The sequence below is a fragment of the Homarus americanus genome, unplaced genomic scaffold, assembly GCF_018991925.1.
Source record: "Homarus americanus isolate GMGI-L3 unplaced genomic scaffold, GMGI_Hamer_2.0 scaffold28, whole genome shotgun sequence".
Taxonomy (NCBI): Eukaryota; Metazoa; Arthropoda; class Malacostraca; order Decapoda; family Nephropidae; genus Homarus; species Homarus americanus.
Window position 1 is genome coordinate 7264324 of NW_024742238.1, and position 25215 is coordinate 7289538.

The following is a 25215-nucleotide window of genomic DNA, read 5'->3' on the forward strand; positions in this document are numbered from 1 at the left end:
AAATAAGTATGTCTTAACACAATTAAATAGTCATGGTGAATCTTGCTACAGTACTGTGTTAACCTTAACAATATTGCCATCATTGTGTTTTTGCTGGGAATGTTTTTGTGCGAGTTGTGTTCGGTTCCCTGCATATACTTTAATGAGTTTAATTACCTTTCATGGTGTATTAGGTCTTAACTTCACGGTGAAATAAAAGAAAATTTTAAACTTACCGAATAAATAAAATGAGTAAATTTAACAAAAAACATTACTGGTGGTTAATTTTGTGTTGTATATATTTACTGAACATTTATGTATTAAACAAACGAACAATACTTATATTTTCTACATACATCCTCTTTTATTGAATAAATTTACTTATTTGTAATTTATTCATCTGATTTTTGTAATAGATATAAGGGATAGATAGGTTATAGAGTTAATATAGAGGAGATAGAGATAGTACCACAGAGGTGTAGCTCATCAAAACATGTCGTCGTGGAGGCCGTGACATATCAGACGACATGATCAACATAACAGACACACAGAGTGAGTCTCCCTCTCTTATCTAGTTTACTATATTAACTCCACTATTTTCTTGCACTCTATTTAGGATTTTCTTGAAATGTGGTGCATGTGAGAGTGTGTTGGTGGCATAGAAAGAGAGAAGTGTTGGAGTGAGGCAGGTGTTGGAGCGGTTCGGTGTAATGCTTTCAGTGGTTATGTAATGTTTAAGGTAATTATTGTAATGCTACCCAACAAAATACTATGTTAGTAATATTGGGTTGGTTGTAGGGTGAGTGTGGATGTGTATTGTATGTGTGAACAGCTGGTAGTTGTATATAGACAATGTTCTGTCACTAATGCAGGTTTTAAGGTGATAATTTAAAATATTGAATACACATACTTTAACATTAGTTTGGGAAATAATTATATAACTGTTTAAAGCTATGGTTAGCATTGACGACTGACCCACCGACTCCTTATTTGTTTCGGTGTTTATTTTCTAACTATTTTCATCAGTGAGTACTGATATGATAATCATTTCATGTGCGAAGGCTACATTTGGTATTTATTTTGGCACCGAAGGTGCGTACTACTTTGTCATCTCAGTTGTTGTGTGGCGGTGACATCTCATCCTCACATGTAAACAGCCAATTTTGGCAATATTTTCTTAAGAGTTACTGAACACACCCAGTGATTGTAGAAACAGGTATGAAACATTGGGGAAAATTTACCTTAAATTTACTTTAGGTGAATTTATAGTATCACACCGGTCTTTATTTCCATATTAAAAATATGTATCGTAATGTTTACACAATTATAAGACATTTTATTTCTATGATATTTCCTCCGGAAATTAAGGATAACCGAGATGGCAGAGGTGGCCTGAGCCTCTGCTCCCGCATCGCTTCAGGCTTCAGACGGGGGTTCCAGGGAGCTCTGCCCCCCTGGTTAGGTTAGGTTTTCTTGGTAATATAATTTATTTCTAAAAAATCCAACTTTTTCCGTTATGATTGTTGGGTGGGGGGGGGGGAGGGTTATTTACAAAACACGTGATTTCCGGTGGAAATGAATATCAATTTCGTTCGAAACTCATCAAAATACATAGGAAAAACCTATTTTTAATATCTAAGTAAAGACTGGTGTGATACTATAAATTGACCTTCCTTTGTACTATAAATTAAATTTTCCTAATAACAGTGATGCTAAGTGACATTTATGTTGACACTAGCTGAACCACGAACAACTCTAGCAGATAAAAGCAAACAATTACTGCAATAACCAATTGGGTATTTATTGTTGACTGACCTGTCACCGATTATTCATTAGAGAACTATTTTAAAAACTCCGCAATTTCACTGTTTTATAATGGTCCTCGTAGTTTTGGCAAATGTGTTAAAAAATGGTTATTTCTAAATTAAACCTAATCTAACCTTAGTTGATAAGAAAAACAAGTGGCAGAAGCATTGTTAGAAGATCTTGCCAATCTAACCAAAGAAACCTACCTAACCTTGCCTAATTTCCTAGCCATGGGGCTCTGTCTCCTGGACTCCCCTGCATATTAAAATGAAAACTTACTATGATATGATGTAATTTTAGATTTTCTGTGGATGTGAGAGCAGCCACCCTGACCATGTGGCTCATAACCATAATCTGGCATTGATTGGCTGTTTACATCCGAGAATACGGCATCACTGACGCATTACCGCCGAGAAGACAAAGTAGTGCGCACAAAGGCGCCTAATTATCTACAAAACGAATCATTATCCAAAGAAATGATTATCATATCAGAACTCACTGAGGAAAATATAGTAAGAAAAGAAACATCAAAACAAATAATGTGTCGGTGGGTCAGTTATCAATATTAGCCGCCAATTTTTTTTCTAGGTTAAATTCCAGAAGAGTTCCTCAAACTTAGTAGTAAATCTGTGTAAAGTTTTAGTTTCGGTCATCTGGGAATCTTAGGAATTTAACTATTGGAATCAGTAGTTTAGAATTTTCTTATATGACATTTGTTTTGCAAATGACCTGACTTTATCTCCTAACTGGGGGGGCTCTGCCCCCTCCCCCCGGCATATGTAAGTCATTTGTGAGGGAAACGTCAAAGCAGAAAAGTGTCTTAGAATTGTCTAAACTACTGATTTCAATAGTTAAATTCCTAAGATTCCCAGATGACTGAAACGAAAATATTACCGTAAATCTGCAGGAAATTTACTGAAAAAGATGTATACTGGTCGAGTAAATATCAAATAAAGATGACTGATCATTTATTTTCATTATACACTACCCTGTATTGCCCTCAAACATTGAATTCTTTGTCAGTTTAAAAATGATCACTGGAGTTGTCTGGTAGTGCACCGTATTGTAATAGGAATGAACCACTGAGTGGTAACAAAAATGCTGTACTGTACTGTCAAAAGTTCTTTAAAGTACTGTACTACTGCCTCTGTCTTGCAAACTTGTGATATATGTTTTCATTTGTCTCGCCCCAGAAGATTACTGACAGGAAGTATAGTAGAGTAACTGGCTCTTTTATCATTTCAGAGATTGGGGTCGGGTTTGCTGCCTTTGGGGTCACCTTCATCTTTCTGGGTGTCCTCCTCTTTTTTGATAAAGGACTTTTGGCTATTGGTAATGTAAGTATGTTGAAGGTAATGGTGAACTGTGTAATAAGAGATAATAATGAACTTGTGGTGTATGGTGACATGAATGAACTAGACTCTTCATGTTAGTATGTTAAGTGAATTTATATGAAGCATTGTCTGTTATTGTGAATGATATTATTAACTGTTTAAATAAGTTAAGGATGTGAGCAATTACATTATATGTGGTTATTTCTTCTTTTTGTCGTAGTCCAAACCTTTTTGCTTTCCACACACCTGTCTTGCACCATACTTATTTTCTTGACTTGGAGGACTTTGCACTTGACACAAAAGTGGGACAGGAGTAAAGGTAACACGATTCATTTTTCTTATAATTTGACGTAAGAGACGTACCCAGTACCGTACATAGAGAAATGATATGGAATCTAATGACATATACAAGGATAATAATTTTTAGGTAATTTTTCTATTTTTATCTCGACATTATATGCCCATCCATCCCTTCTTGAGATGTAATGTTGAGGGAGTGGACTAGGATTTAATATACAGTACTGTATCTTTCATTATATTTTTATTCATTGTATGTTGATATCCAGATACAGAAAGTCCTCGTATAACGTCGGCCCTCTTAACGTTGTTTCAGTACTACGTCACTAATCTTTAGATACCCAAAATTCGTTTAACGTCCCGGCGACTTGGTACAACATCGTTTTGCATCATCACGGATTACTTTTTACGGCGCATCACCCTCTCTCATCTGGCCGCACTACACTCTCTCGGCTCGGCACAGTCTCGGTGACTCACCACCCTCCTCTCCCGCCCTCCTCCGCTCCCACCCTTCTCCTCCACTCCCGCCATACTCCTCCCCTCCCGCCATCTGCCTCCTCCACTTCACTACCCACCACACACACGCTCTACCACCTTCGCCCATCGGTGAGTACCAATACAAACTTAGTAGTTGTATATGCATGCACTATTTTCTATAGAAATGGAAATGATTTTCTGTATATGTAATGTATTTCATGGAGCAAAGGATGGCTCAGGAACGTAACTCCCGTATTTTATCTATTTTTTATGGGGAAAATTGATCCGCTTTACGTTGCTTCATATAATGTCGCGTTTTTAGGAATGTAACCCCGACGTCAAGTGAGGACTTAATGTAGTCTTCACTCCTAACCAGATCCTTCTATTTCACTGTACAGATCCTCTTCCTGGCGGGCCTGGCCTTTGTTGCTGGTCTAGAGAGAACATTCCGTTTCTTCTTCCAACGGCACAAGTGGAAAGGCTCCGGGGCGTTCTTTGGAGGGATTCTCATCGTCCTCTTCGGCTGGCCGTTGATTGGCATGTGCATTGAAGTGTACGGTTTTGTCGTGTTATTCAGGTAAGTTTCGTTGTACCAGTGAATCAGTGAGCAGATTTGAGCTTCTTGCAAAGATATTAAATCACAGACATATTAAACATACTGTATATAGGTGCTGTATTGTAAAAGCTAAGTTGCAGGTTAGCAATATAATTTTCTTTATTGTGTTTGTTAGAGACATCTGTAGGACTTGAACTTGCTTGCGTGCTTTTACTGTTGGAGGCAGACCATTGTACTGTATACTGGCCATATTAATGTATTAACTACACTTACTGTATGAAGTCATGTATAAAATTAAAAAAGAAAAATACAGGTTGGCAATCCCTTATCCGAAATCCTTGGGACCAGAGGCATTTCAGATTTCGGAATTTTTCGGTTTTCAGAATGGTTAGGTTTTTTTTTTTTTTTTTGTATTAGCCCATCCGGGCACAAGTCACTGACCCACATTGGGGCCTGGGGGGGCGAAAATATAATAATAATTATAATAATAATACAGGTAATAATAATTCATAGGTCTAGGTCATGTTTCTCACTTTTTATCTTTTTTCATTCTTGTATTTCTTTATTATTATTATTATTATTATTTTATTAATACAGTATTATTGTTACCATTATTATTTTATTTTGGTGTATTTTTTAATTAAAATTTTTATTTACTACGAATAATTATTATTATAATTATTATAATAATTAGTATTACAATTACATTTTCGCCCCCCAGGCCCCGATGTGGGTCAGTGATCTATGCCTGGGTGGGCTAATCCCTGAAAAAAAAAAAAAAAAAAAAAAAATATGCTCCACAAAAACTTTCGGTTTTCAGAGCTTTTCGGTATTCGGATAAAGGGTTGTCAACCTGTATATAAAATAAACTACTATATATTCATTTATAAGTAAAAAAAATTAAAGAGGTTGATATTTTACTATTGTATTTTTTCTTTTACAGTGGATTCTTCCCCGTAGCTGTTAATTTTTTGCGTCGTATGCCAGTTATTGGACAGATACTCAATCTTCCGTTCATCAGTGGAGTAAGTTGATGACTTGTGTTCTAAATCTGTTAGTTGTAATTTACAGTTTGATATACACAGTATAGCTACACATGGAGCTGAAGATGACCACAAAGTTTCTGTCGGTTAAAACCAGTTACTTATGTTTATGGTGCTGCTTTTTGCTGTATGAGTCTTTATTTTTTATTCTACAGTTACCCATCAGAGTGTAGACATTATGATTATTTTTACTATTATAATTGTAGTTGTAATCTACTATACTTGAAGATGTCTTAAATATTAGAGACTCGTACTTGTGGGGAAGATTGAATATTGCTGTATTATGATGTTTGTAGTGTAGTGATATAGGTTAATTGAAAACATTTAATAACACATGTCTGGTGGGCCTGGGAGGTTGATTACTACTTGTATGAAAGCTTGTGACAATACTGTATTCGTGTTTGGACAAAATTTAGTTCCCTACTATATGTCAGAAATTAGTGTAGATAAATTTTAGGTGTGGTGTGGTGTGGCCTGAGAAGATAACAGAATTAGATTTTATGAGACATTTGGTGAACTTAATAGTGTTGCCACGCAAATCATACGACATGGCTCTAAATACAGTGGTCCCTTGGTTAACGAACACAATTTGTTCCACAGAGTCGTTTGTTAACCAAAAATTTCGTTAACCGAATATATTATTTCGATAGGATATTGGGTAATTGGTTCCAACTCACAGAAAAAGTACATACAAAGTACTGTATACCAGTAATAGAATTAACAAAACATTAAATATAAACAAAATACATTACTGTCCTGTACAGTATACTGTACAATAATAAATAAAAAAATAATAGAATACTGTATTTTAACTTACTTTGAGGTGTGTATGTCGTATTACCGGCAGCTTTGTTTACATATCAAACAGCTGATTGTAGAGGCAGTCGATGATGGCATGCCATATTCTTTACAGAGTGCATTGGTTCTAATGCCTTCTTCATGTTTCATAATAATTTCTGCACTGTATATTATCAATATGTTAACTAAATTTCAGAATGACCATAAATTTTAATGTAAAAATGCAAAAACATTCAAGAGACCAACAAAATCGATGTTCACTCCACTGTAAACAAAGTTAAACTGAGAAGCTTTGTTGGGTGATTGAATCAGCTGATGGGTGCACAAAAACTGTTCCCTGTACTGTCTATATTATCAATATGTGAACTAAATTTCAGAATGACCAATAATTTTAATATAAAAAATGCAGAAATATTCAAGAGACCAACTTTCTTGATATTTACTTCACTGGAAACGAATGTAAACATAGAACAAATTACGTACGTACTGTATTGGCGGTCTAGCCGATCAGCTGATGCGCACAACAAAACGTGTTTGTTGTAAGGATTTCGTTAATTAAAGTTTTGTTCATTAATCTAATTGAAAATCCTTATGGGAGCTAATTCGTAAATCAAAATTTCGTTAATCGAACTGTTCGTTAACCGAGGGACCACTGTAGATGTAATGAACAGGGTTGGCCAATTTAAACCATGTTTTAAAACCTTTTTTTATTTATTTTAATGTCCTTTTTTTTAGGTTTTAGTAAGTGTTTTGTTGGTTTTTATTACTTAGTGATTTTAATAATTTATAGTAGATTTGGAAGAGGCATATGATAGGTTGAACAGAAAAGTATTGTGGAAGGCATTACAAGTGTATGGGGTGGGAGGAAGGCTATTAAATGCAGTAAAAGCATTCTATTATAACAGCAGGACAACAGTAAGAGTAAATGGGAAAGAAAGTGAAACATTTGAAATAAATGTGGGTGTTAGATAGGGATGCATTATGTCCCTGTGGTTGTTCAGTCTAGATGTGGATGTGAACTATTATACACTGGTGAAAGTGGTGCTAATAAGCTTTCTTACAGGGCTGTACAAACCTCAAATCCTGATTATAAGGGAGCCAAGTTGCCACTGTTTAGTATAACTGGTGACTGTTTCTGTTTATGGTTGATCCTTTGATACTAATGTGTTCAGTTCGTGGGTCCAGGGGAGCCAAGTTGCTACTGCCCATCACTCACTCTCTCTCTCTCTCTCTCTCTCTCTCTCTCTCTCTCTCTCTCTACAACTGTACTTAAATAAATTCTTTAAAACTTCCAACTGTAAAAGTAGAATAGTTTTTTCATGCATTAAGATGAACTTAAACTTAGTTTTCGCTTTTAAGCATGTGGGATGAGTCTGGGTGACTGATCAGAGCTTGTGTTTTTAAAATTAGGCCTTTGCACAGTGATTTTTTTGAGATGCAAATGAGTATAAATGATTGCTAAATTATCCTGAATGTATTGTTTATGATTAATAGTATCTTTAAAGTTATAAAAAGGGGTACAAATACTTAAAACTTAATAAAACTAACATAATACCATTAATTTTTTTTTTTAAGTTGTTCTTTTTTAAATCAATGGTTTTTGCCAACTGTGGTTTTCAAGGTCACTTTTTGGTGTTTATATTATTCTGAATGCACTTAAGTAGTTACACATCAAATTTCAACTCTGAGAGAAATAGTGTTTTTGGCCATTTCAGCCATAATCATAATATGGGTACTTCTGAATTTGCTGATTAAGGATCTGTTGTCTGCAGTTTGATATCTGTATAATTGCTTATCCAAATGACATCTCAAAATTGTTGATTACTTTTCTAACTCTAATTCCTCGTCGTGTATGGTTTTCTAATTGAATGGTGGAAATTGTTAATCTTCAGGAGAAATAAGCTGGGATGGTGATTCTTTAGGCGATCCCAGTTTTATCCTCCATTTTCCCTCAGTCTCTACTTTAACCACCTCATCTTCTGTTTCACTACAAGTTTTCACCATATCAACATTTGTATCCCCCCCCAAGCCCCCAAGTGTTTCCTCGCCTGGTTTATTTTGGCTCTAGTTATGTTTTGCCTTTATTCCTGCGTATGTTTATTTTACCATCTCTTTTCTTAATCACAATGGTGTTTTTATTTTCACTCCCATCATCATCACTATTCTAATATTGTGCTGTACTGTACTTTCCATCTGTAGTAGACTTCAATATATTTGACAAAGTTGCTCTATTTTACTGTATTATCCATTTGTAAAGTTCTAGCAACTGATCACTGTAAGTCATGTCCCAAGTATAGTACAGTATTGATTAATTCTATACAGTTGATGTGATCTCTGTGTCTTTGTATCAGTTATACAGGGTGTCCATAAATGATTATCCTAAAAACAGTATGCTTTCATGTTTTAATCAGGGTAATCATGTATAGACACTCTGTATTTTATGGGCAAATTCCTCATTAATATTTAGAGATTGGGGAAAAGGTACAGAATCCTGTTATCAGTACTGTTGATACACACTATTGTACTCGGTATCAGTATTGGTGTTTGTTTTGTTTCTCAAGTGGATTCACTCTAACATTTCAGCTGTTGCCCCCAGACTCTTCTGCTTGAGTAAGCCAAGGTAATCCTGCACTAATATCTTTGGTGGTGGGCACGAGCTCCGGCTCACACTGTTCTGCCTCCAATTTTTCTTTGATCCTTGTAAAATATTTTTTATTTGATCTTTAAAACATTCTAGAAATTTGAATGTGTAGAATGTTAATAAATTTTTTATATCACTTAAAATGTCACATAAACAGTATTCTTACGACCACTCAGGCTTCATTCTACAGTATTTTCCAGTTTCTAGGTTATGAACAACTACAGTATTGTATATTGCAAATAATGTTTTTTTTTACAAAAGGTATTACTAGAACAGTGTTTTATAAACTGCTGTTTATGCATCCTCTTTGGTTGGTGATAAAACACAAAATTTTCTTAATTTATATTTTATTTGTATGAGTTATTGTTGTTGTGCTTAGCCTCTATACTGTACTGGAACATAGATGAATTACTGTCCAGCATTAAACTCGCCCACATTCATTTTTATTCCTGTAAACAATTAGAATTTACCTCCTTATTTATTAATTGTTTTCTGGCATTGACTACTAAAGATATCAGTTTATGTGTATTAGTGCCAGTACTGTACTAGTCCAGTTGTTGGTGAATGTCATTTCCTTGTAAGACCACTGTACTGTACTGTGAGAAGTTTTCTGTAGCTTATACATTTCCCTAGAAACTTACATTTTGTATCTCTAAATGTTAATGGAACTTTATGAATAAGAATATTTCTGTATGCATTTTATAAAAAACTTATTTGTTAAAAAAATATTTGTATAAATCATCATTAGCTATACAATATAGCTTTTGCCTTCGTGTATATGAGTTATCATGTCTTCAGTACAATATTAGTATTCTGGGATACACTTCAGATGAATCCAGTTATTAAGCTTTCTGGCCAAACCATTACAGTTCATTAGTTTTATTATATGTTAAGACAAAGATTTGCAAGTTACCCGGTCTCCTCTTGTACTAGCACTAGATAGACCAACCACCCAACGGTTAATAAGCTGAAAAGTGGCAAAAACGATGTGTTCACATATTAACAAGGGTTTACTATGTGTGTTTTGTTTAGGCATTTGTAAGAGACATTGATGTTACAGAGAAGATAAATAAAGTACAGTACTGTATTGTCTTTAAAGAAGTTTTGGCCATTGACATTGTTTTATGTAATCTGCAACCAATATATTTCAGTCATTATCCTTGTGCACACTTTTAAATAATAGTCACTAAAAGTACAGGATTGTTCAAGGACTTACTAATACCACAGTTTGACTTTCACATCAGCACTTCATATATTTGTAGCTACTGTGAGAAATTTCTAAGAGCGTTGGCTAAGCACTCTTGCACAAGCGAGATGGAAGCACAGAAAGCCAGGAAAGCAATGGTTTGTTCAGTGAATGACAATACAGTAGTCAGTTAAGGACTGTGTGGATAATTAGATGTCTCAAAGTACAGAACCAAAATGTAACCTAGTAACCTAATTCTGAGTAGTCTAATCTTACCTAACCCAACCTGTCATGTCAAGTGATACTCAAAGTGTGAATGTGACCAGATAAAAGAACCACAATCTTCCTCCCAAGTAGACCAATGACATCACCTGTATTATTATAACATTTATTGAGAAGAGCAAGTGAAAGGCATTATTGAGATTTAAGATTACCCGAGTGTGGTGTCAGACAATCAAATGTTGAGAAGTTTACTTTTGACACAAACAGTACAGTATATTGACCTTACAGTTTTCCTCAGAAAAACTGAAAGGTTGAAACGTGTCAAGAGTAAAACGTCCAACGTTTGTTTGTTTTCTTTGCTACTACACGTCCATCTGTCCCAATGAGTCATATTTACCTCAGTATATTATTAAAAATTTGATTCTTGAATACATATTAATTAATGCAGGCCATCAGAGCTTCCCAGGATTACAGTAAATTTAGAATTGTGGGTTGTGAACATATTTTGGAGGGAGTCATAAACTTTTGAATTATAAAAGACATGCTGTAATATATTGTGAATACAGTCATTACTTTTATTTTTAGGCCTAAATTAAATGATATCTTTAATTTTGTAAATTATGTTTTATACTGTATAGTATAATTAATTTTAAAATTGTTCTTCTTTTCTTTCAGTTTGTTGATCGATTTTCAGGAGACTCCAAAATGAATGTCTGACAAGAAAAGAATGCTTGAGGCATCTTGTATTTAGTGGTTAGAGGAAAAGTCAGCATACTGCTACAGGTGTGGGTAGTACTGTACACCACACAGGTCATATGGCAATAGATAAAAGAGAGAAGACACCAAGCTTGTCACAAACTGTTTCCAAGCAAAATGGTACTCTATGATAGCACTGTGTTTATGTACTGTGTGTGTGTGGCTGTGGATGTGAAAGGCACTGATGCAAAATTGGTTTCAAGAAGTACAGTACAGTATGCATTGGAATAAAAATAATACTTTTTGAGAGCAATGTTTGGTCTGAAGACAACCATTTTCCCTGACTGTGTTCTTGTCTTGTTCTGGTACGGTACAGTACAGTACAGTACAGTACAGTACACGGGTGAATGAAAACCTCATTTACATGGATCTTGATAATCACATCAACAACATTTACTGTAATTACTAAAATATTTTCTCAGTCTGTTCACTTAACATTTGACTTACAGTAGATGTAAAAACATTTCACTATAATTCATCTTACAAAAGGGAACTTATTTTCTTACTTATTTGTATCAGTAAATTATCAACTAATTCTTATATAAATACTATTTTGCCAAATGGCATCTCTCCAGTGTTCAGGTAATTGCTACTCAGACTTAGATAATTATCTAACCCTTATTACTAAGGAATATTGCTGTAGGATCAAATATAGTAACCTTAGATTCTGTGTACATTTTGAGTGTCAGAATTTATAATTATTACTATGGTGATGATCTTTAACTGAATACTGTATGAACTAATCAGATACACTCAGGATTTCACTACATATAGTACAAGGTGTCTCAAAAATACACACACACACACACATTACCTTACAGATTTTCACGGAGAATGCAGGAATGCCGGTATTACAACACCAACATTGTCCCTGAGTGTGGAAGACCTAGCACATCAACAAGTGAGGACAGTTTGTCTGTTGTTAAACCTATACAAGTATTCACAATTGCCATAAAAGTCTGTAAGGCAGTGTGTACAGTATACATTTTTCTGAGATGCCCTGTACAGTACAGTATTTAAGTAGAAGGGGCAAAGAGGATTTGAAGCTGCTTGGGATGAAAGAGCCCATTGTTTACCTGGTGCAAGGTCTTGAACGAACTGAACAAATTACAACAGTTGATTGAATAAATGAATACAAATATGGTGTTTACAGGTAGATTAAAATAGGTCAGATTCATAATACTGTAGTATACTGTATTTCTGTTCTCAGTAGGTAAATGAATATGTTCTTCCTGAAACAACTTGAACTGGTTTTGACAATACATGAATCAGTCAGTGTGGTTGGCAGCTGATTCAGAATAAAAACCTGCTTGCTCTCAGTAAGGATAATATGGATATGATTTGGGATTCTTAAAATGGACAGACATCATCATCATGTGTTTAATTGTCACTTGTCTCATGAGATGTATGGCTGATATTTGCTTACTACTGTATAATGACACCAGATTATAAAACATTATAAATAGACAGAGATTCCTCTGAGATAATGTTGGATAAAAATATGCATTTCTCTTGTGATTTGTCATTTTCTACTATTTGACCAAGTTATGTTTTTCCGATACTGTAGTACAGATTGAAAATGATGAGGGGGCAGGTCTGGTCCTGGATTGAGTGTCACCACCAACTACTGTAGATGATAGTGTTCCTTTTTTGTAAGACAGTCTCCTTCCTTTCTATTATGTTTAGAACTTTGAATAAAATATTTCTTTTTTGTAACTATATAAAACGCTTTATGACAATTAGTGTTAAATCAGACAGCTATAGTAGTTCATTATAAAAATTTTATTAATATTAAAATATTTAAGGAAATTTAAGCGCTTGATAAATATTAGAAAAACTGTGAAGCAAAGTGTAATGAAGGATTTCAACATGTGCCTCACTTACTGTAATGATAATTGGAGGAAAGTTAGTACTAAGTTTCAGAATTCATTTTACTACTTAACTGATGAGAAAGGAGTACGGTACATATAATGTTCATCACGGGGGACATAGTTGTAGATCATTATCATCTTGAAAAAGTGAATCCTACAGGAGCTATAATACTCTATGATAGTTGTTTGCAATTTAAAAAGAATGAACTTATCATTTGTCAGCAGACTTAACTTAAATGGTTGTAACTTTCACCGTCATCACATTTTGTATTTTGAGCAACCTCACTGCCAGCTGTTTTGTGGGTTGCTTGTGAATTTATTCACTCTGCACTGTGGCATTTTACATAGTATAATTGGCCCTTAGTTCCCAGTATTTTTTATGACAAGTTAGATGAGAAACATTTGTGTTTTCTGTAAAACGTGTGAACATTTAAGAACAGTTGGGTTAATGTAAGTGAAGGCATTTTTACTTGTCATTGCAAAATGAAAACAGAGCTCCTAAATTTTTGTCTTGGAATAAAGATAAAAACTTACAAGTTCTCTCATTTTTATTTTGGTGTGAGCCATGAAGATATTACTGTACTACCATGATTCCATTATGAAGTTATGGAAATGATTTTACTGTATGTATGAGTAAACTGTTTCTTGTAGAATGTGCCAAACATAATGAAATTAGATGACTGTAGGATCAAATTAACTCATTTTGGAATACAATATAACAATTTTGATATAAAATTATTTTGTGATATGCAACAGAACTGATGTTGTGGATAGTTAATTCCAGTATTGATTTATTTTTCTGTGGCATAATTATTTAGCAGTGGTTGAGAATATAATCTTTAACATGAATTCCAACTTTGGTGAAGGACCAGCACATTTTCTGAGTCATATCATTGTATATTTCTGTTGGGGGAAGTCCAATCTGAATCTACAGAGGCTGCACTTATTGTACAGTAAATGTGTGATTATCTTGTGAGAGTATTTGATGTGTTGATAGGAAGTTATTTTGCCTCCTCCCACACTTTTCTATATCCTGCTGGTGACTCTCTCAATGCCTTACATCCATCTCAAGACATCACACCATGCACTCCTACCCTCTTAAACCTTGTTGTATGTCTGCCTTGATTACAATTTCTTGTGTATATGTAATGGGCTCTGTACCACGCGTCATTCTCACTACTATATTTGAATACTATTAAGTTTCTTGTTATCATTATTTGTATTTAGGTCTTACTAAGCTCGATAGTATATTTCATTCCAAGGGAATGTCAGGGTAATGGTTTTCAAGTTTTCTGTAGCTTACCTTCATGTTTTAGTGGTGATGATGGTGATTGCATTTTGTCTTTACATTACATAGAGGTTAATTTTGTCAAGAGGCTGCCCGTAAAGTCTTTTACAGTATATTTTCACGTAAATTTTTGTTATCAATGTACTTATATAATAAGGAATTTTTAACATCTCGAGTATTGTTTTGAAGGTTGACGTCGTAAACATTGATCTAGTTCATACTTTTTCAGGACTTAAATTTGGACTCCTTTACACTAAATAGCATTGACCTTGATAACTGTGATCAGTTCTTGTGTCAATGCCTATTCCTCCCTGACAGCTTGACAAATCATATTTTTCCTCCAAATTCCTGTACCGGGTAGGATCACAATTCTGGATACATTGAAAATAATTTTAATACAATATAAATTCCATATCTGTATTTACAGGAAATCTTGTTTAATTTTGCTATTTTGTTGCAAAGTGTAAAGTTGTAATGAATGGACACGTTAGAACATAGCACCTCTGGTATATGTATCTATTTATGTAATACAAGAACATATTGTCAGGTGAAAGAATTTTGATCTCAAGGCTAAAGAGGTTGTCACTTAACCCTTTGAGGGCAATGGTTTAACTCTGATGATGATGATTTAACCCTCCAGGACTCGAAGGGTTAATTGAGAGCAGTGAAAAGTGTTCGGACATGATTCTTTGTTAAACATCATAACGAAGTTTCATCCACTAGTTTAGTGTCATTTGTTTCATCAATGTATATAAGTATCATTGCCTAGGCATGGAAATTTCTTATCTTCTACAACAGATGCAGTGCCAATGTTAATGTTCTTTTAACCACCACAGAACAAACATTATTATTATTGTGCTTTGCCTCAAAAGGAGAAAAATTACTTCAGTATGTAGTGTTGATCATTGGAATAATTGTTAGTAATGTTACCAAGGACGTGTCATTAGTCCTGTAAGCCAGTTATATAAATCTTAAAACTATCGTAATTAATCTTTGTGACACTCGGTTGTAGGTAAACTTTAAGCTCTGGTCGCCTGCCGTTCAGTTTGGAATGAGTGGAGTAAAGCTCATAATAACATTGGCGGAGCATTGGATCAGTAAGCCATGACATCTGTAAACTTAGGTAACCACTTGAAGTACTGCAGCAGTGTCTGAAGTTTTAAGCTTTTATATAGTATACCATAGGTAAGTGTGTCATCTGCCATATTTTCACTTCCCTCTCATTTCATGTACAGTGCAGTACTCATCCAGTTAATGAGGTAATGTAGATTGTGTGGTGCTAATCTCAGTTGGATGTATTAACAGTAACATCTCATCGTGGGGAACTCGTTCATTTCCCCTTTGTTGTTAGTGGATGGAGGGAGGTGCCAAGGCTGAGTGTCTATAAATACTGATGCAAAATATATGGAGATGTAACTTTAAAAGGTAGGGGGGGGGGGAGAGGGGGTTTATAGGGATAAACATTCAGTGTGTTCATTTAATTTTGTTTCTTAGAATTTGAGTGTAATGTCCTTAGAAGGCACTCCTAAGATTATGTATGGTATGTATGTAGTATTGTTTTGAGCCATACTGCTAGTGTACAAAGTATACCCTATTCAGGAATAGTGTGAGTGTATGACAGTTGCATTTATGCAAACACACAAACATTTGATACTGAAACATAGTGCAATAGGACTTTGACTATTTCTACTAATTAGCGTTAGGTTGAGTGTTCGTATGTAACAACCCTGTTTATGACTGCTACTGATACTATGAAACTAAATCACAGTAAAGGTTGTTGTCAACATTCAAAATTATATCTACTGAACGATGTCAGGCTCTGTGTTTCTTGTACAAATAGGCATATACCTTGACAGAAAATATATTACCATTTTAAAAAGTAATTTCATTAACCTTTGTATTGATAATGTTTGTATAGGGCCAAACTAATCCCTAGATTTGGTTAGGTTAGGTTAAATAAAATTAAAGGTTCTGAGATTAAAGAGTACCAGTTGGAAGTGTTTGAGGATATAAGCAGAAAATGTAACACTTCAGCAATTTCCAAATACAAAACTGAAAGCCAAAAAAAAGTTTTGTGTGGAGTATTTGCATACAAAACTAAATGAGGTGGATGAGAACTGCTGCCAAACAGTATCGTAAAAAAGATAGCTACTAAATAAAATGAAAAGGCGGAAAGAATTGCTATAAAATGAAAGACTCGATACATTACTGTACATAATATTACACCATATTTGGTACACAAGCCAGCATAATAATACAAAAAAAAATTTGAGAGATTATTCCATTGTGTAGCTGTCTGAAATGTCTTTGCTGGTGTTGTGTCATGTATAATAATACAGACGCTCCCTGGTTTACGGAGAGGTTCCGTTCCTGGACTCTATCTGTAAGCCAAATTTTCTATAAACCGGAAATGAGCCTCCCATAAGGGGATGCGCTCAGCTACCTTGTGCATAATTCTCCACAAATAGTGTCATTACGCCACACTAGTTACTTTCCGTAATATGAAACTCCTGTGCAACCTGAAAATTTTTATAATGGGACTTATGGAAGGCATTCTGTAACCCAAGAAAAGTTTGTACACTAAAAACTCAACACGCCCTTCTATCACTTCTAGGATCTAATGGGATATCAACCAATGAAAAAAAAAAAAAAAAAATCAACTTAGAATATTTTAATAACATACTGTATGTGCATTATTTACAACCATTGAAACTAATTCCTTAAAGAGCACAATAACTAATGATAACTTAGACAATATAATAATACAAATAAACACATCAACATTGAACCTGGAGAGAACAAAATATATACTCAACAGTCTGGTTAAACTGGTGTTATACAAATTTATGTATACTGTACTGTACATCATAAGTTTACACACCGTAGGTTAATTAATTTGGTGTGATACAAATTTTAAGTATACTGTACAGTGAACTACTCAAGTCTGTTGGCATATTCCCCTGAACCACGAACACTGAGATTCAGACTTGTGAACCTGAAGCAATACTGATTTATTTTTGTCCATAAAGCTTTGGATTCATGAGTCTGAACCTTGGGGTTCATGGTTCAGAGAGAGAGGTGAAAGGACTTTAGTTGTTGACTGTACATCAATCTAATTAAATTGGTGCTATATTGCTATATAAATTTTACGTACACTTCCTGAGTTTCACACAATACAGTATACTGAAAAATACCATAATAAAAAAGCATTATATTCAATAAAAGATAGATCTGTGCAGTGACCATTATAGAAGATCAAACCCAGTGTACGGTAATTATTATATGATTCACTTCCTTGTGATGAAAGCTACTGAGCATTTGTGTTTTCTACAAATCAGTGTTGTGTAAAGCCCCATGACAACAGGTAATCTTTATGAAGTAGGGAAAATATCCATGACAAGTTGGTTCCCTTGACTACAGGTAGTCTGAATTAAATATCCTAATACAATAACTTCACAAAATTTAAAGGCACGAGAATCCTATTAACGTACAATCATAAACCAGACTTATTTGTTGATGGGCATTAAGTTTCACATATCATATAAATCAAGTATGTTCCCATAAGCCTTGCAATAACAATTAATGTACAACAAAATAAATTACATTAGGTAGCATTCCTCCGAGTATATAATATAATATAGCTTGCTTGCACTATGATTATTTCAGATCAGAAATTATTTAGTCATGGTTAGAAAAATAAAGGGAAAGTATTATTTATGGCACCGATCCTGATGATGATGCCAATACTGTACTGTATCAAGACAAACAAGAGCTGTTCTAGCAATTTAGAATTCTCTACCAAACCCTGGTCAAGTTACTTTTATGCCAGAGGCACTAACATAATACATTGGCTTCAATAACTGCTTCATGACATTAAATAATTTACGTTTCAGATAATGATTACACATATTGAACCTATTTTTTCTCAATAATCAAGTTAGGAGGTCTGTAGAGTTGGCCAAGTGCAACCTGAAAGAAAAATATATTTCTAGTGATATGTCAAAGTGTAAAACTTTGAAAATCTTTTGCCTTAGCAGTTACTTCTAGGGATTCAATATCCATTCTCCAGTACATAATTTGTATTCCCTTAAGAAATGTACAGTGAGGGGTGATATGATTGAAATGTTGGGCAAAGGTGACATAAAAAGTGAACTCAACTATCTAAATGGGAGCTAAAATTAGCCTGGCAACCATGTTCGACACTATCTAAACTTTCTTCAGTAGATAATTAGGTATGCAGACCGATAAAGAGCTACAATAGTCAACCCGAGACAAAATATAATGTAATAGTGTCACAAGACACTGTCTATCCAAAAACTGTTTCCCAGAATATTGATTTCAAATATGAAAGTTGCAACTCTTAACCACAGAATTTATATGCTCTATAAAATTGCATTTTGAGTCAAAGGACACTCCAAGATTACAAAAAGAATCAACAAGACTGAGCTGTACTTCCCCAAAGTTTAAAAAGAGCCAAAATGGTGATAATTTTAGTTTTGCCATCATTCAGTACTGTATAAGTTTTCTCCTCGCCATCAAAATCTTAATATTAGACATCAAGTAGGATTTCATTATCTCCTCTGCACAATATGTGAGTATTTGTCGAGTAGAAACACCAAAATACCGTACATTCTACTTTACAAGTGGCCACAGAACAGTACCGGGTATCTCATTTACAGATTTTTTTCTCTCTCAAAGAATCTAGCTCTCCCTCCATGGCACGGACAATTGAACAATGTCTAAAAGATGTACACCCATAACAATTTCTGCCTGACCAAAACATTAATAAAATTTTCAACTCAACAAAATACAAAAAACTCTTGAAAACAGTCTTACTTGTCTCTTAATAACTTCCAAGGATTCTCTAGCGTGTTGTAGTTCTCTCTGTAGAGTCGCTTCCTCTGTCACATTTCTTGTTGCCTTAAAACCATCACGAATTCTCCGCAAAGCGTATTCTCTATAATGCCAGAAAATACTTGATGCTTAAGAAAATACAAAACTTCTGAAACCGAACACACAATTTATAATAGCCAGGTTTCAAATTTTCCATAAAAATGTTTTTCCTGACCTCGGACCCCCTTCAGTGTCGATTGTGTTCTTACCTTACAGCCTGGCATCGATGTCAGACTCTTCAGTTCCTTGTTTACCTATTGCCGAGAACAGAGTTCTTCAAGGGGTTGTTGTGGTTTCTTGAACTCGCTATATCTCCGTATTTTATCAGCGCAGAAAATGTCATAAAAGAAATTTGTCTTATTTTTGTTAGGTAATATGGTTGCAAAAATAAAATAATGGAATTCGAAACCTGGCTACTATCCTAAATTGACCCACAAGATCTAACCAAAGATCATTAAGTTTAGTTTGGTTCGTTCTTTTCTTGTTAAATTTATAGTAGTTCACACAACAATGTTAGAAAGTCAAAACTATGTTTTTCTAGTGTTTTTTGGTGTGTTTTGATTGGTTCTGACCTTGATTTCCATCGAAAATTGCTTTGTTTTTATAGTTATCACCCCCTTCTACCCCCAACAAGATAGGGAATTCTGTGGGGAACCAGGGTCTTGGGTGCAGGGGAGAACCAAGCATTTTCCGACAAAAATCTTGGCCCAGTGAATACAAAACACACCAAAAAAACACTCGAAAAACATACAAACCTAACCTTTTTTTGGATGACATGACCTGACCTAACTCTAAACGGTGTTTTTACGTAACCAGACTCTCACCAAATGAGGGTATCACTGTTAGAGACCCAAAATCACAATCGAATCTGATTGGACAAAAAATACCCCAAATTCTAAAAGCAGGAACCACAATTCATTTTAATTGGTGGCAAAAAACAAAAACAAAACACTCTTGATTGGCCACGTGACGTGTACAGGAATGCGTGTGCATGACGATTCATGAAGGGAAGATTAATGGAATTAAATAGAGAAAGATTTGACATGCGCTATCTCCGTTATTATACGCTTCCCACGGTAATGTAATATAAGAAAATTATCATAAAATTAGACGCCTTTTTCGAATATGATAATAGATTTGGGGTAGGGATGTTGTGTGAACTACTATAAAAATACCCTTTTCTTATCCTCTCAGAAATTATTTCGTGCTGAAGTCTATGAAATAAAACTCTAATGTAATATAATAAAATACCTCCGGAATATTTCAAGAAGCAAGGAATCATTTAGCTTCTATACTGAATAATTTCCTCAATATACGCTGTGTGGCGCAACATAAAGTATTACAGAAATATCACCTAATAAATTACTCGAGTCAGGCAAAATAAAGTGCCATTAATAACACTCAGCCTGGCTACAGCCCTTACCTTAGGTCTACCATAACGTATACTGTTCATTAACAAAATACCCACTATTTGGATATACACACATGTTACTAAAATTCCTAATAAACTTACCTATAATTATAAGCAAGAAACTTTTGACTTTCTCTTAACAAAGACTTATACAGAGCCAAGGCCTGGCGTCCACCCCCGGCTGCCATGCTGCTGTTTACTGTTGTGGCTGTGTCCCAACCCACCTGGCCCTGGCTTTGGAATAATTGTTATTCTTTAAACATCTATTTCATTATTGTGATTAAATGATATCTTTCGCATATTTAAATATATTTATTACAATGTAGATCTATTATTTTAATAATGTTTAAGTAAATTGAAATGGGTGCTGTGTAAGTGATAGACCGCGGACAAGTCATTCATGGTCCGAATGGTTGCTGATGATTATGTAAAAAAAACATTTGTCATGCAACAGAAATGAAACAGTAGTGAAATATTGTGCTAGTTAGCCGCTAATTTCATTATTCACAGTTAAAAATGAAAAAAATCTGAAATTTCAGGCGATATTTTCCAAGTAAATTAGGCGATACACCTAACTGACTTTATCCTCATTCCTCTTCACCACTGATCGACCTGTTAGCTGCTTGGGGGGTCTATTACGACTCTGTTGGTAAGAATTGTGCATGTATATGATTTAATGACTCTCGAATGTATCTTTATTTGCTGATCCAATGTGAAATGCTGAAAGTTTTCTAAGCCTTAAGCTGTAACCCGTCTAGTGAGGTGGGACTGGTGACAGTGGCCACCGCAGGTTAGGAACAGCTACTGAATCATGTTTTCTGAGGTGTTTATAAACTTCTATTAGGTCACCCTTCGCCCGCTTTTTGTACAAGCTAGACAGTTGCAGGCGTTTTAATCTCTCTGAGTAACTGAGGTGAGGTAGTGCCGACACCACCAGTCTGGTGGCCCTCTGACGTTTTCAATCAACTGACGGGTATAAAGCCGGGGACTAGGGTCACCCCTTCTGGTCACTGTGAAGCACCTCACTCTTGAAGAGCATTACGAGGGACGGACCACCAAGGTATGTGGATGCCCTGCTTATAAGACCCACAAGTTTAGTTGCTTGATTTACCTTCTCACAGAGATCCGAGAACTTCAGTTTGTTGTCAACTTACACATCCCGGCATGAGCGTCCGCAAAGCGGTCCGACTAATTACCCAAATGTACCCAAATGTAGCCGCAATGAAGTCAAATAATGGTCCTACATGAATAAATCGGACTGCCAATCACTTCTCGACTAGTATTTGGTGTCACAGTCACAAAAAATTGGTAAACTTAATTTAATCTGAGTTGTGTTAGGTTAGGTTAGGTACATGCACTTGATCTATTAACCTTGCACAGGATGTAAGGGGGTGCCCAATAAACTAGCCCCCTCCGGGGCAATCTGTAAAAAACCCTGTATGTTCACTGTATGTTCCTTTTCCTTTCTCTAATGAAAGCTTTTGTCAATGTATGTAATAAGTCATTTATGTCCAATGTATATTTTCAGCCTTCGGGCTGCAGAACTTAAAAAAAACAAAACAACGTTAATTATTATTATTACATACATACATACAAACATACATACATACATGCATACATAAATGCATACATACTTTGACAATACAACATACATATATCGTTTCTCACTATTAATCTTTTTTTTATTTATTTATAGTCCTTTATTATTATTATTATTATTATTATTATTATTATTATTATTATTATTATTATTATTATTATTATTATTATTTCGCCCCCAGGCCCTGATGTGGGTCATTGACCTGTGCCCTGGTGGGCTAATCCCGTAAAAAAAGAATACATATATACATACATGCAAATAAATCACTGTGGGTGCGCGTGATCCAGGTATATGCTGATAACCACATACATACATACATACATACATACATACATACATACATACGATCTTGGAACAAACTAATTTTTCAATTAGTAGATTAATCATCGGAATATTGTTTATATTAATAAATATCTCAAAGGAGCATATTTATTTTTTCAATTAATGAATTAATCTTTAGAATATTTTTTTTCAGTTCGTATTCCTTTGAAGAAAATAAATAAGAGGAATAAATTAAAAAAAAATTCGGACCACCTGGAGATTCCCCCACTAGAGAGAGAGAGAGAGAGAGAGAGAGAGAGAGAGAGAGAGAGAGGGGGCCGTGGGCAGGTGTCAATAATACTCGCTCTGTCAACAAGACTTAGAGACAAACATTTGACGCAAAAAAGACAATTTTCTTTTTACCTGAGAAGATTATCTGGGAGGTAAGTAACACAAACGAGGTTTTAATTACTTCTCCAGAGATGCACACACACACACACACACACAGAGAGGTTAGCGTAGGTTGGGTTAGGTAGGGGAAGGTTAGGTATCGAGTTACCTATGCTCTGGCCCCCAACACCACAGTAACGTAAGGAATCATCACTACCACCTGTTTCCATCACCCCACTCCGCTGTCCTTCCTCGTATATCTCTCAGTCGAACAACTCGGCTTACACGAAAACATTTCCACGAGCACGACTAATACACAAACATCCAATAATAGATGACTTGTTTACGAGAACGTGAGCACAGCAGCGGTCATCTGGGCTCAATAGTCATGAATTATACCAGTGCAGCGAGGACATATACCTAGGAGCCCGGTAGTAGGGGAACCGCAGGCTATAAGAACGCTATCGTGAAGACAGTCGACAAAAGCGAGACTGCAGTCAAATGTTGTGTGTGTGTGTGTGTGTGTGTGTGTGTGTGTGTGTGTGTGTGTGTGTGTGTGTGTGAAAGAGAGGACGTAGTCAGCCTCGCACAGACAGACGCACGTACGTGGTATTGTCATTTCTCCAGAGATTGCACTAATGTACAATTCAGATGAGGGTGGGTGGCACTGGCCCGGGCAAGGGACGGCCCCCGGGTAAGCAGCTTCCACACAACTCCCCAACTGTCTCCCTAAGTCGATTAAAACTTGGTAATTACGCTCTAAACCTCTTTTCGTTTCCCCTCTCTTGTTAGTTTACTCTTCTTTTGGACGCTTACTTGACGCTTTTTTGTGAGTCCTTGGCGGAGTTGGCGTCACTTAGTTGTGTCGACGCCCAGGTGGGGATAATACCGAGTCATAACCTGGGTATATTTTATTGGGTTTTCGATATCCGTGATGAAGTCAGTGGGTCTGAAATACTCGAGTCAGAGAGCTGGGGAGATTGGCCAAGCTGACTAATGACAAAAGTCACTTTGGATGTTTTTAGGGGGGTGAGTAGTGTGGGTGAGTAGTGTGGGTGGGTGGTGTGTGTGAGTGGTGGGGGTGAGTAGTGTGGGTGAGTGGTGTGGGTGAGTGGTGTGGGTGAGTAGTGTGGGTGAATAGTGTGGGTGAATGGTGTGAGTGAGGGTGAGTAGTGTGGGTGAATAGTGTGGGTGAATGGTGTGGGTGAGGGTGAGTAGTGTGGGTGAGTAGTGTGGGTGGGTGGTGAGGGTTAGTAGTGTGGGTGAGCAGTGAGGCCGAGTGGTATGGAGGGAAGGGAACACAACATTGCTCACTGTTATTAGTGGAGAATATTCATGTAACTGAGACAGGTGTGCCAGGAGACACCTGTAGGTTGATGAAACACCTGTAGGTTGATGAAACACCTGTAGGTTGATGAAACACCTGTAGGTTGATGAAACACCTGTAGGTTGATGAAACACCTGTAGGTTGATGAAACACCTGTAGGTTGATGAAACACCTGTAGGGTGATGAAACACCTGTAGGTTGATGAAACACCTGTAGGTTGATGAAACACCTGTAGGGTGATGAAACACCTGTAGGTTGATGAAACACCTGCAGGTTGATGAAACACCTGCAGGGTGATGAAACACCTGCAGGGTGATGAAACACCTGTAGGTTGATGAAACTCCTGTAGGTTGATGAAACACCTGTAGGTTGATGAAACACCTGTAGGGTGATGAAAACACCTGTAGGTTGATGAAACACCTGCAGGTTGATGAAACTCCTGTAGGTTGATGAAACACCTCCAGGGTGATGGCTACCTGCAGGTACTCCCAACCATGTCAAATCAAATCATCAGGTGCTCCCGAGTCAGTCAGGCCAACCAGTCAACCAATCAACGACTCAGAATGTAAATTTTCTCACTAACTTGGAGACGAGAGACCTGATTGGCTCACTTAAGTTATGACACAAAGATCAATTCTCAGAGTCATTCTACTTTTTTCTCACTTAACTAGGAATGTTAACTACGCATTTAACTCACTTAATTAGAGATGTTAATCACGCATTTAACTCACTTAATTAGAGATGTTAACTACGCATTTAACTCACTTAATTAGAGATGTTAACTACGCATTTAACTCTCAATAACTCTTATCAAACTGGCGTCTTGATTACGCTAAGACTCAACAGTAATGAGATGTTATTTATTATCTCCAATGAAGGTAAAATTATTGTTAAAACTTAATTCTCAAGGGTTGAAACACCGTCCTCAAAGGGTTAAAACATCGTCCTCAAAAGGTTAAAACACCGCCCTCAAAGGGTTAAAACATCGTCCTCAAAAGGTTAAAACATCGTCCTCAAAGGGGTTCAAATACCGTCCTCAAGGTTAAAACACCGTCTTCAAAGGGTTAAAACACCGTCCT

General features: G+C 35.8%; 2 protein-coding genes across 3 annotated transcripts; one reads left to right on the forward strand and one right to left on the reverse strand.

The window, feature by feature from the left end:
* Positions 1-382: 382 nt before the first annotated feature.
* LOC121876664 (vesicle transport protein GOT1B-like) lies at positions 383-16133 on the forward strand. 2 transcript variants are annotated; one of them, XM_042382002.1, is made up of 6 exons: positions 383-531; positions 3031-3122; positions 4292-4470; positions 5393-5474; positions 8874-8910; positions 11015-16133. In XM_042382002.1, exons 1-5 carry the CDS (start codon positions 507-509, stop codon positions 8898-8900), a joined length of 405 nt encoding a protein of 134 aa, XP_042237936.1. In that variant the 5' UTR covers positions 383-506; the 3' UTR covers positions 8901-8910; positions 11015-16133. The 2 variants fall into 2 exon arrangements, with proteins under 2 accessions (XP_042237936.1, XP_042237935.1); XM_042382001.1 differs by lacking the exon at positions 8874-8910.
* A 777-nt stretch (positions 16134-16910) lies between these two features.
* On the reverse strand, positions 16911-20783 carry LOC121876665 (LYR motif-containing protein 4-like). Its single transcript, XM_042382003.1, has 3 exons — positions 20661-20783; positions 19091-19211; positions 16911-18223 (listed from the first exon to the last, which is right to left on the reverse strand). The coding sequence occupies exons 1-3, from the start codon at positions 20744-20746 to the stop codon at positions 18170-18172; spliced, it is 261 nt and encodes an 86-aa protein (XP_042237937.1). The 5' UTR covers positions 20747-20783; the 3' UTR covers positions 16911-18169.
* Positions 20784-25215: the final 4432 nt, after the last annotated feature.

Excerpts from the sequence above, each read along its gene's own strand:
- LOC121876664 (XM_042382001.1), top strand. The coding sequence starts at position 507 with ATGATCAACATAACAGACACACAGA. Across the intron at positions 3,123-4,291 it reads GACTTTTGGCTATTGGTAAT|ATCCTCTTCCTGGCGGGCCT; the intron begins GTAAGTATGTTG and ends TTCACTGTACAG. Across the intron at positions 5,475-11,014 it reads ATCTTCCGTTCATCAGTGGA|TTTGTTGATCGATTTTCAGG; the intron begins GTAAGTTGATGA and ends CTTTTCTTTCAG.
- LOC121876665 (XM_042382003.1), bottom strand. The coding sequence starts at position 20,746 with ATGGCAGCCGGGGGTGGACGCCAGGCCTTGGCTCTGTATAAGTCTTTG. Across the intron at positions 19,212-20,660 it reads TTTCTTGCTTATAATTATAG|AGAATACGCTTTGCGGAGAA; the intron begins GTAAGTTTATTA and ends CTGGCATTATAG. Across the intron at positions 18,224-19,090 it reads TGGAAGTTATTAAGAGACAA|GTTGCACTTGGCCAACTCTA; the intron begins GTAAGACTGTTT and ends TTTTTCTTTCAG.